The 12,153-nt window shown below is 48.1% G+C and overlaps 1 protein-coding gene across 6 annotated transcripts in view; it reads right to left on the bottom strand.

Moving 5' to 3' along the window:
* Window positions 1–1,386: 1,386 nt before the first annotated feature.
* Window positions 1,387–12,153, bottom strand: part of LOC105478107 (shroom family member 2) — a 164,505-nt gene continuing 153,738 nt past the window's right edge. For 2 of the 6 annotated variants that reach the window (XM_011735095.3, XM_024791645.2), the window contains 2 exons: window positions 5,904–6,176; window positions 1,387–4,150 (listed from right to left, as the gene is read on the bottom strand). In XM_011735095.3, coding sequence (XP_011733397.1) covers window positions 3,884–4,150; window positions 5,904–6,176 — 540 coding nt within the window. In that variant the 3' untranslated portion in view covers window positions 1,387–3,883. The remainder of the gene's footprint in view (window positions 4,151–5,903; window positions 6,177–12,153) is intronic. The other 4 variants (XM_024791643.2, XM_071088879.1, XM_024791648.2 and 1 more) reach the window with 3 other exon arrangements.

Raw genomic sequence — 12,153 nt, forward strand, 5'->3', positions numbered from 1 at the left:
TCAAAAAAAAAAAAAAAAAAAAAAAGAAAAAGAAAAAGAAAAAGAAAAAAATCTGACAGTCATAGAAAGGGAGTTTAAACAAACACAAGAAAACACATATGAACCTAACACTGGGCTGAGTGCAGTGACTTATATCTGCAATCCCAGCACTTTGGGAGGCCAAGACAGGAGCACGGTTTGAGGCCAGGGGTTTGAGGCCAGACTGGGGAACATAGCAAGATGTTGTCTCTGCAAAAATAAAAAATTAGCCAGGTGTGGTAGAGAGTGTGCCTCTAGTCCCAGCTACTTGGGAGGCTGAGGTGGGAGGATCACTTGAGCCCTGGAGTTAGAGGCTGCAGTGAGTCATGGTCGCACCACGGCACTCCAGTCTGGGCTACAGACAGAGCAAGACTGTGTCTTTTTTCCTAAATGTTTTCCCATAACCCTGATACCTAACCTTCAGGTCTCACAAATCTGCTTCCTAGCAGAAACATTTCTAATCCTACCAATTAAAAGAAATCAACCGTATCTATCTCTCGGGTGGTTCTGGCAGGCGGATCTATTCTGACTGCAGAGACAGTGTTTCCTCCAGGTGCACAACAGGATGAGAGCTGTATTCATAGCTTATGCAGCTGTGCTGTGAACCAAGCATGGCATCTAAGCACACGAACATTTATCAACTCATCTGACCTCACAGCAGCCCATCTCCAATTACAGAGGCTGGGTTACTTGCTGTGGCCACACAACTAAGAAGTGACAGAGGTGGCTTTGCTCCAGGCAACTTGACTCCGTGGTCCCAGCCGCTTTGGTGCCACCCCATATCAGTAGACATTAGGGGGCGGGCAAGACGGAGCCCATGGAAAGCCTCAATTCTTCATCCCTCCCTGTGTCCACAGTCTGCCACGTGAATTTGTGGTTCCTCCACTAAAGAGGTGGAGCCTGTTCCACCCCTTTGATGCCGGGGTTGGCCAGGAGATGTGCTTTGCCAGAAGGTTAGCAGGTATGACAGGACAAAGCCAGGAGAAGCCCCTTTGTGACAGGGTGTGTTGTCTTGTGCCCCTGCCATGAACACATTCAGCCATACTGCTGGTCCCACAAGGAAGAGGAGAGGCACACAGCACAGAGTCTAGGCTGAATTAGCTCATCTACAAATTCATGAGCTAAGTCAATACTTTGTTGCACAGATTATTGCTGACATTTTATAGTTTGTTACACAGCATTACTGGGGCACCAGCTAACTGATGCGACCCGGTCCCTGTTTCTTTACTACAAACCGACTAGTGTAAATAAATTACACATATATAATCAATCCCACAGTTTACTCAGATGGCTTAAGAATCTGACATATGGTGAGGATATTCTTTTTTTACAAAAGCTGTAAGGTAGGTAAATCAAAGACATGCTCCATTCACTTGAAGAGACACTTTATTTTGTTACAGTCAAGCAGGATGATCTGTTGATAGGTGAGTGGTAAGTGTCGAGCATGAAATCTACACACATTTGCTGCAGTGGACTGAAGGATACAAGCCACAGGCCACCTCCCATAGGCAGAGCCCTCCACAGCCACGCTACAAGAAGGGGAAGGAGCAGCTGCCACCCAAGAACACCAGGGCCAACCATTAGCACCAGATTGCTTTTCTATGAATAATACAACTAGATACAGAGTTATGGATGTTGACTCACTAGAATCTTTGGGTCCCCACTAACCAGACATTTCAGAGGCAAACAGGGGAACTGACGGGACACTTGACTCTATGTGCTTTGCTACAAGGATACTCGAGCACTATGTATTGCTATGTAGAAGAGGAAGTCCTAAAAAGACATCAAAAGGCTGAGTACAGACACACAAATTGGATTATTCACATTTCACACATATATCAAAATGACCACAATACTGTATTTGAGGGCAAAGAATAACAGGTAAAAGCTCTGTCAAACAAAATTCTCTGAAATTCCTTGGGTCCTCTCCCTGAGGGAGAAAGATGGGGCTAAGTGCACAGCTAGCCTCACCTTTTCAGACTGACCACCATTCACAGCGAGTGACCACCAGCTGGAGAGGAGGAGGGAGCTTCGCTGGCAGAACAGAGAGTTTTCAAGTTAGCAAGAGCTTAATTGAACAGGAATACACACTTTTGGAAAGACATTTATCCTTCTGGCATTGGTAGGCTGCCAGAAAGGCTGTTTATTGCCTGCATCATTGAGCTTGCCAGTTTGGACTTGGCTCTATAGAAGGCATTACCGCCAACACGGCCCCTCTGGCTCAGGCAGTGTGGATTCCAGTCTTTTAAGACATCTGTGTGTGTGCGTCTGTGCACGCGCACGTGTCTGCTTTGGTAAGGCGGTGGTCACTGTTGCTGACAAAATGAAATCTCCATTTCACTGGAAAACATCTTTTATGGGAATAAGGGGAAGTCAGGATTAAAATGATCTGTTGATCCAACAAATGCCCTAATACGGCCTAAACACGAAGTCACCCAAAGGATTCACTCACCATTAACATGCATTTAATTAAACATTTTTTGAAGAAATACACTGAATCTACAATTATTAGATAAAAATAAGTAAGTTATAAATTATAACCAAGCTGTCGGCGGCTGAACGTCTTTTCGTGTGCTTGTTTGCCACGCGTGTATGCTCTTTGGTGAAGTGTCTATTCAAGTCTTTTGCCTGCTTTTCACTTGGGCTGTTTTCTTACTATCCAGTTTGAGAGTTCTTTGTACATCCTGGACACAAACCTTTTGTCAGATACATGATTTGCAAATATTTTCTCCCAGTCTGTGACTTGTCAATTGGAAACTGACAGCATGACAGTGTTTTAATAAACCAGGCTCTCTTTAGAATCCTGCCATTTCAATCAAGGAAATGGATAGAGAATCTTTAAACTTCATGGCAGAAAAAGATCAAGCCCAGGAGTTGTGTAGTCCACGGGACCTCTGAAGAGCCAGAGGAAGGGGTCTTCCCGTACATGGAATGTGGCCCTCATGCCACGCTAAATGACTTAAGGAGGAAACAATGGAAAAGTAGCCAATTATGATGGACAACCATATGCATACAAAATACATGGGGGGAAAGCAACTGAAAAAATATTCTGTTAGTCTTGAGGAAGAGCTAACAAGCACATTACTACTGGACACACTCTTAACCGAAAAATTTTACTTTGCAGAAAAACTGTGATGTTAGGTGAGAAGGACTAAAGCTATTTGCCTGTTTGATGCGTGACTGTGTTTTTTAAAGCATGCACGTTATTTCTTTAAGTGGCAATTTAATCTTAGAATGAGTGAACCTAACCACACAGGTTGTTCCTTTCACAGTTGGTTTTTAACCATTAGGAAACTATTCACCTTTCCAAAAAGTTAATAAATTATCATCATCATGATGACGACTTCTGCTGGGTCAGAGAACATCATTAGATAACAGAGACAAATGCTCACACTGTTGAACGAGCAGGGACAAAACCTGGCAGCCCATGCCTGGATGAATCACAAGAGAAGATGCGCACCAGGGTCCCCCTCTCATGCACGTCATGACGTGCTGGCCGCTGTCCAAGCAGTTGGCTCAGCATCTGAAGACGGGAGGAACAACGGGTTTCCCACTGACAGTGACCACTCGGCATGCACCACAGGCCCAGCCCACAGCCCATGCAGTGGAAACTCACATCCGGCAGAGCCTAGTGTCAGATGTAGTTATGTGTAAAGGAAAATGGCTCTCAGCAATCAAAAGGGAAACTAAAAAATTAAATAAATCATCCCACACAAACACAAAAGTTATTGCTTTTCTAACAGCCTCTTTGCTATAAGAGAAGTCTCCAGGGCATGAACACGGGTGGGGTCTTCGCGAGTATCCTTGGGAACGGAGCTGGAGCTCGGAAGCCCCGTGCCCCTCTCCTCCACGGGGGACCGGTCTCTTATTTGCCCCTTTCAGGCTGAAGGCTGTCGAATAAGCACTTCAGCTGCTCTTCACCAAGGTGGATTTTATCTTCCAGCTCCCGCTGCTCGATGATGAGGGCCGACTTCATTTTCACGAAGTGCTCATAGTCCGCGAGGCTCTCCTCGCTCAGATAGTTGGCCAAAATGTCAAAGACGATGCGCTCGCGGCGGTCCAGGTTCTCCTTGAGCTCCTTGGCGTCCTCGTGCTGCTGGATCAGGACTCTCTGCTTCTCAAGCAGTGATTGCTGTTGACAGACAAACAAGCCTGTTGAGGACCAGGATGAAAGCCGGGGTACTGGCCAACCCTTGAAGACACTGGCAACTTGTGGGCTGGTCCCACAACTTATTGATGGAAACCCTGATGCCACCAGAGATCCGATGGGGTCCACAGAGACAAACCCAGGGCCCAAGGCCCGGGGGCACGTGTCTCATCAGCCTGAGGCCCCCAGAAGCTGCCCACAGGCCTCTCTGGGTTTCCTCTTGCTGTCTGAGCCTGCCTCTCTCCCACCTGCCTTGAATGGTGAGCAGAAGAGTCACCAAGGGACTCACAACGACAGAATTCTGAGATGCTGCAAAGGGCAAAGGACTGCGGGGCCCTCCTGGTATCAAGGTCCGCTCCATGGGAACACCGTGGGACAGCTGGCCACATGGGAGGACTCGACAGGAATTCAGGGTAGGCTTGCTAAACGCTCCTGGCAGAAGGAGGAGAAGCTCTTGAGCCTGCAGAGCATGTCTGCACACAAGGAAGCCCGAGGGTGAAGACGCAGTGCTGTGCACAGGTGTCGGCCAGCAGCCACCTTGGGCACGGTGCCACCCTGACCTAGCTAGTTCCACGACACAGTAACTAAGCACTCGGCTGAGTGCAGAAGGGCACCGTCTCCAAGCCCAGCTCCAGGACAGCGTTCTGCGTGGCCCAAATCACCCTCACCTGGAGAAAAGGGAGAGGCGCTTCTTCTGTTCCCCTTCTGAGAGAGGCTAAGATGTTTTATTCATGATACAGATGAACATTCTGAAGGCCTGTTCTGTGCAAACAAAACTAGCTGTTTTATTGATATTTGGCCTATGAGGTAGAAGCCAACAAGGCAGCTATTATTTCCCTTGGTTCACATGTGAAAGCACGAAAAGACAGACCCACTGAGAAACGCCTTGAGAGCTGCACGCCTCAGGAACAGGAGAAAAGTCAGGTGCACGGTCTGGTTCCTTCTAGACTGATATATGCCCTCTTGTTAAATCACAGCTACAACAACCACAAGAAAATAGCTATCACTGAGTACTTACGATAGTCAGCAGGCAGGTATGTCTGTTACGGACTTATACATGGTAAAAGAAAAGTTAAAAACAACAACATGATTTTTCTAAGAAGAGACGATTATCAGTAAGAGTCAATAGGAATATCTGAAAATATGTCAAAAAGAGGTAACAGTTCTTTGGGAAGATCCCACAGCCCTGCAGTCCAATGACAGTTCAACTCCTTGCATCTGATGAGCACCTTTTCCCCTCAATTAAAAGGAAGGAGGCCGGGCACGGTTGCGCACACCTGTAATCCCAGCACTTTGGGAGACTGAGTAGGCAAATCACTTGAGCTCAGGAGTTCCAGACCAGCCTGGCAAACATGGTGAAATCACATTTCTACCAAAAAAATACAAAATTAGCTGGGCATGGTGGCATGCACCTGTGATCTCAGCTACCTGGGAATCTGAGGTGGGAGAATCTCTTGAACCTCGGGAGGCAGAGGCTGCAGTGAGCCGAGATCACACCACTGCACTCTGGCCTGGGCGACAGAATGAGACCCTGTCACAAACAAGCAAACAACTAAAGAAATATAAAAGGAAGGAGAGGGTATAGTGTGTGCACTGTCTTGACAAGGTCTGCAGGAGGAGGTGGACAGGTCATGTGGAAGCTATGCTAGGCTCCAAGGAGCTGACTTTCACAACACTTGAAAAACAGCCTTCCCACGAGACCATCCCCCATTTCCAAGTCAGACGCATCCGTATTTACCCGATCACCAGGAGAAGCGTTGTCGTCCAAATTATTGAGGGCATTCTCCACCCGGGCCAAGCGACCTGACAGTGACAGCAGGAGGTTCACCACTTTGTCCAGGTCTCCAATGAACATCCGGAACTTGTCAAACTCGCTGGGCTTGCAGACGCCTTTCACGATGGCCTCCACCTCGGCCCCCAGCACAGTGTTGGCCTGCACATCCTCCAGCAGGCTCTCGCGGGCTTCCCGAAGCACCTGCAGCTTGCGGCTGATGCTCTCGATGAGCTCCTGCTGTTGGGCATGGGATGGCAAGGGAACACGGAGACACTAGTTAGGCCGGCCCCCACCCCGGCCACACTGCTCACTGCCACCTTGGTGCACCTACGTGAAAGGTGAGCTGACCTGCGTGAAAGCTCACTTTTGCATCATCAAATAATAGGGGATTTATATGACTAAGGGAAAGAAGAATGACTCCTAATGATACTATTGGCATTTAAAAATAAAACAAAATAAACCTGTTCTCATTCTGTTCATGCCCTATTAGAGAACATTGGAGTTGTGGCCCTGATGCTCATCATGGTAGATGCAGTTTTAACCCATATCTTTGGAAGGAGTCACAGACCTATGTATTCTGTCCTTTGGAATTTTCTAATGTAAAGACTCACATAGAGAGAAAGTATTGAGTCTTATGCCCAGCACCAAATTCCATGATTAGTAAGTGTCCTGTACATATAATTATTGTCACTACCAATTATTTTTATTTTTGTTTTTTGAGACAGGGTCTTGCTCTGTCACCCAGGCTGGAGTGCAATGGCCTCCCGGGTTCAAGCGATTCTCGTGCCTCAGCCTCCTGAGTAGACAGGATTACAGGCATGCACCACCACGCCTGGCTAATTTTTGTATTTTTAGTAGAGACAGGGTTTCACTATGTTGGCCAGGCTGGTCTTGAACTCCTGACCTCAGGGATCCACCCACCTTGGCCTCCCAAAGTGCTGGGGATTACAGGTGTGAGCCACCAGGCCTGGCTTAGCAATTAAAATTTTAATTGCTAAAGACACACACAAAAAAAAAAAGAAAAGAAAAAAGAAAAAAAAATTTAATTGCTAATACTAGCATATAAAAATTAAGACCAACAAAACGATACGAATGAACTGAACAGTCTTTTACTATAACCTACTGATTTCAACTTGACCAAAATGCAAACAGATGACTGTTTTTAATTGTAGTGAAATATATGTGACATAAAGCTTGCCATCTTGACCACTTTTCAGAGCATAGTTCTGTGGTGTGTGGTACCTTCATGCTGCCATCTGTCTCTAGAACTCTTTCATCTTCCCCAACTGAAACTGCGTAACTATTAGACACTAACACTCTATGCTCTTTCCCACCAGCCTTCTAAATGATGATTTTTTTTTGACTTGTTTAGAGAAGCGGTCTTGCTATGTTGCCCAAGTTGCAGTGCAGTGGCTACTCACAGACATGATCATAGTGCACTACAGCCTCGAACTCCTGGCTTCAAGTCATCCTCCCGCATCAGCCTCCTGAGTAGCTGGGACTATAGGCGTGTATCACCACACCCTGTTTATAAATGATTAACTTTTAAGGAGCAAAAATAAAAGTGAAAAGTATGAACCCTTTAAATCAGCTGCCATCCTGAAGTGAGGTGGCAACATACGGTCTGATCTGAGTGACAGACAAATAAACAGATCCTCCTCCTCCAACGCCATATTTGAGAGAGATTACAGAGGTGGCTTTAAGGAGTCCGACAGGTAAGTCTTGCCTGGAAGAGCCCTGTCTCATGGCCATGGCTGTCTTTCTGCCTTTGAATCCGTCCACGACACATGTCATGGGAGTTTGCCTGAGCAGGGTGAATTGTAGGGAAGCAATGTTTAGGACAAAGGTCATGTGCTGCCTTTCAAGAACTCTCCCTGCCACCAGCCCTGCCCAAGATGCTGTTGACTCCACCAGCCTCACATCCACCACCGCTGTGGTTCGCTCGGGACTGTGATGCCAGCACACGCTCCGGGGAGCGCACGGCAGGAGGACGGACACTGAAGAGTGCTCAGGTGCACCGATCAAAATGAACTCAACAGTCAATGTGAACAGGAAAGCTCACTTTGTCATAACAAGCAACACTATTGCATGCAAAGTGGATCCTCGGCAATTGTCAGTGCCATCATCCCTTCCCTGGGGAAGCTGACAGACTCTGACCCCAGTGGGTCTGCAGAGCTCAGCAGAGTGGCTCATGCTTGGGCCTGGATGGATGAGAGACTGAAGTCTCGCTTGAACTCTGAGGGATAGAAGTGTCCAAGAGCAGCACAGGGGTCGCAGCCCTACCTCTGGGACTGGCATGAAGGTGAATGGGATGGCGGTGCGTAAAGCGCTTAGCCCAATGCTCAGATCCAGTAAGTCCCCAGGAGATATCAATTCTCATCAACAATGGGATCTGGGATGAGGAGCAACTGCCCTGATTCCATAATCTACAGGTAAAATGACCAGGCGGATGAGTATTAGGCAGGAAAAGTCAACCCCACAGCAGGAGAGACACGTGCTAGATACGAGGCAGCCTATTTCCTGATTGCATGAGGTCTTTCCCTCACATAGATACTTCTATTTTATTTTATTTTATTATTTTATTTTTTGAGACAGGGTCTCACTCTGTTGCCCAGGCTGGAGTGCAGTGGCACGATCACCACTCACTGCAGCAGTGACCTCCTGGGCTCAACCGATCCTCCCACCTCAGCCTCCCAAGTAGCTGGGACCACAGGCATGCACCACCACACCTAGATAATTTTTTTTTACTTTTGTAGAGACAGGGTCTCCCCATGTTGCCCAGGCTGGTCTTAAACTCCTGGGCTCAAGTGATCCTCCTGCCTCAGCCTCCCAAAGTGCTAGGATTACAGGTGTGAGTCATTGTGCCCAGACACACACAGATGCTTTTAAAGAGAATCTCCACCTAGCATTTATATATCCCCCCAAAATGTGAAGAAATGTGAAGGTAGGTATGAGCTCTTATCGGGGGACTGCCTCCTCTTGGTTCAGTCCGCCTTGGGTTTTTCAGTCTGCCTCTCCTACAGGTGAAAGCGGAAAGCAGTTTCGCAGGATGCATCCACCCTGGCTGCTGAGTCACCAGCACCACTTTCTCCCGGAAAGCCCACATGGAATGGAGACGTTGCTTTGGCTTCTCCAGGTCAGGTTACAGCTGCTCAGGATGCCAAGACATTTTCTTCCCTTACCATTTTAAACACATATGTGTCTAGATTTCTTTTCCCTTTATTTCCTCTGTCTGTGTCTATATATCTGTGTTTCTGTTCACCTACCTGTGATGCAATATACGTATAGATATTTATCTACCTATCTATCTATATTGGGGTTTGTCCACAGTTCCTGGCTCATCATTCCCACAGCCCTCGTTATAATGTTGAGGTGCTTTATGCCTCAGAAAACAGACTCTCGCTCCCTGACCTTCTCCTGCCCTCTTTGACCTGCCCAAAGCAGGATCTAATCTTCCCCAACCTTTCTGCAAAGAAATCCTCTGGCCCCTTGAATGACTGCAGGTCTTAAGATCCCCATATTCTCGGCCGGGCGCGGTGGCTCAAGCCTGTAATCCCAGCACTGTGGGAGGCCGAGATGGGCGGATCACGAGGTCAGGAGATCGAGACCATCCTGGCTAACACGGTGAAACCCCGTCTCTACTAAAAAATACAAAAAACTAGCCGGGCGCGGTGGCGGGCGCCTGTAGTCCCAGCTACTCCGGAGGCTGAGGCAGGAGAATGGCGTGAACCCGGGAGGCGGAGCTTGCAGTGAGCTGAGATCCGGCCACTGCACTCCAGCCTGGGCAGCAGAGCGAGACTCCGTCTCAAAAAAAAAAAAAAAAAAAAAGATCCCCATATTCTCAAAGGGTCCTGCGGCACACCTAGGGGGAAGGAACACTACATAGAGAGGCCAACAAGAATCTCAATAGGCAGACCTTGTGGCTTTCTCCGCAGTCTGTTAGGACTGGATTGTAGTCTTTTTGTTCAATCACATTTCTACACAGATGTCTACCAGGCCTATCCAATGAAGACTCCATTAAAGGCCCAAGAGGACAGGGCTAGGGCCTTCCTGACGGGTGAAGACAGGAAGGTTCCTGGAGGGTGGAGCACCCAGGGAGGGCATGGAAGCTCCTCTACACCCCTTTCCCAATGCCTCGCCCTACACATGTCTTCATCTGTATCCTTTGTAACACTCCTTATCATAGACGTAAATGTTTCCCTGAGTTCTGTGAGCCACTCCAGCAAAGTAATGGAAACTAAACAGGGGTCATGGGAACCCCAACTTGTAGGTGGTTGGTCAGAAGTCCCTGAGACTCAGACTTGCAACTGGTGTGTGTGGGGGGTGCAGTCTTGGGGACTGAGCCCTCAACCTGTGGGATATGACGCTACCTCCAGTTTGACAGTGTCACAACTGAACTGAATCAGAGGCCACCCAGTTGGTGTCCGCTGCAGAAGTGACTGCTTGCTGGGTGTGTGGGAAAACCCCCCTCACACATGTGGTCACCAAAGTCTTCTGTGTTGGTTGCTGTGGCGTGAGAGCAGAGGAAAAGCAGTTTGTACCTTTTCCTACTCACTACCTATCTGGAGAGACTGTTTAAATCGAGAATCTCACAGCTGAGAATGTGGCCAAATTTTAGATACTCATCACTTGAGGGAAAAGCACAAAACAGGAAATAGGCATGAAGAACTTCCCAAATTCCTATCTGATACCAATGCTAGCCTGAAGAAAGACTGTAAGCAATGCAGGTAACTGTGGATATGGAAAGACGCCTGTCAGGGCTGTTCAGGAATTTTTCAGTGCCATTCTTCTTCAGCAATTACGGAAATGTAGATTTTATACGGTGCGTGAACACGTGCCCTCAAAATCTACCTCAGTTGAGCTAATTTGAAACTGGGCTCTCTGGAAGGAGTCCAGATTTCTTTATTGGTTCTTTTACGTGTCACATGCACATTTTTATTGAAACCATTTCCCCTTTGTTAAAGGGCCATTGTATAAAGAGCAACCGTTGGCTTTCAAAGATTTCTGAGACAAGACCTGGCCTGGGACAGCGCACAGATCTGTGGCTGTCCACACCACCCAGGGTGCTGAAGGGCTCACCACTGTGGTCCGTACCGTATGGGAGGCCCATCTGCTATTTCTTGCAGCATGTGGCTTTCCGGGAGGCTCAGGTAAGAGCCTGCAACAGTAGAGACCAGGCACACAGCCACTCTCACCCCTTCACTAAGATGGGCCGAGACTCAGGGCGATTGAGCCCTGGGCCATTCCCTTCCTCCACCTTTTATTCCCTTCTATGGGGAAAACAAGGTCTTTTCTGTCTGGGCCCTGCACTCACCTCCTGCTTCCAGGGAAAAGCCATAATTCTCAAAGATTCCAAACTTAAAGCAATCAGCCATCTGCTTCTCCTGAAGAAGCCCCACAACTCAACATGGTGCTCTCTTTTCTAGGCAGAGTCCTTCTGAGCTACCCTAGTATAAAACCATATTTTGTCGTCTCTGCGTGCTGCTTCTCTACCAGCCACCAGAGACCCCTGCTGTATCCCTGCCTGGGACTTCCACTCTCTCACCTCCGTCCTTAGTCTTCTCCTAAAATAGAGGGTCCCCTGATTTGGCTCTCAGCTCTATGACCACCTAGCAATGCGGTGACTGGGACAACTGTGGTCCCCCTGGGAATGTTGGAAGCCTGCGGAATTCGGGTCTCATGTGTTCCCCTGAAGCAGCTACAGAGCAGGTGGCCTGCTAAGTCCCCACCTGTGCTGTACTCGCTTCCTCCCTGAACATGCCTCCGCCTGTGCACGTGTTGCAGGAACGTGCGACATCATAAGTGTGTGGCTGCGGGAAAGCAGGGAGAAAATGTAATACAGCAGTGGCCACTTTGTCAAATCAAGCAGGAAAACAGGACCGCTGAGTCACCAGCACCATAGAGAGCTGGGATGTACAGCACGTGCTTCTGGTGCAGGTGCCCAACTCACGCTTGCTGAACTAAAGTGAGGCCAACTTCCAGGCCACAGTGACTCACTCAGTTCCAGAGCCACACTTCTGGTGAGGCGCCTTCCCAGCATCTCCAGCCTTCCAAAGCAGGTGGACAGAGTGCCCCACAGATGAGGGCGGCAGAATCAAGGCATGCAGCTTCTGAAATTCATTATATCATGAAAAACAAAGGCATGCGAGCAAAGAATGCAGTTCTCTACATCCAGGCAGGGTGTGGCCCAAATTCAAATGGTCCAGACGGTATG

This window comes from Macaca nemestrina, chromosome X (genome assembly GCF_043159975.1).
Source record: "Macaca nemestrina isolate mMacNem1 chromosome X, mMacNem.hap1, whole genome shotgun sequence".
NCBI classification, from domain to species: Eukaryota; Metazoa; Chordata; class Mammalia; order Primates; family Cercopithecidae; genus Macaca; species Macaca nemestrina.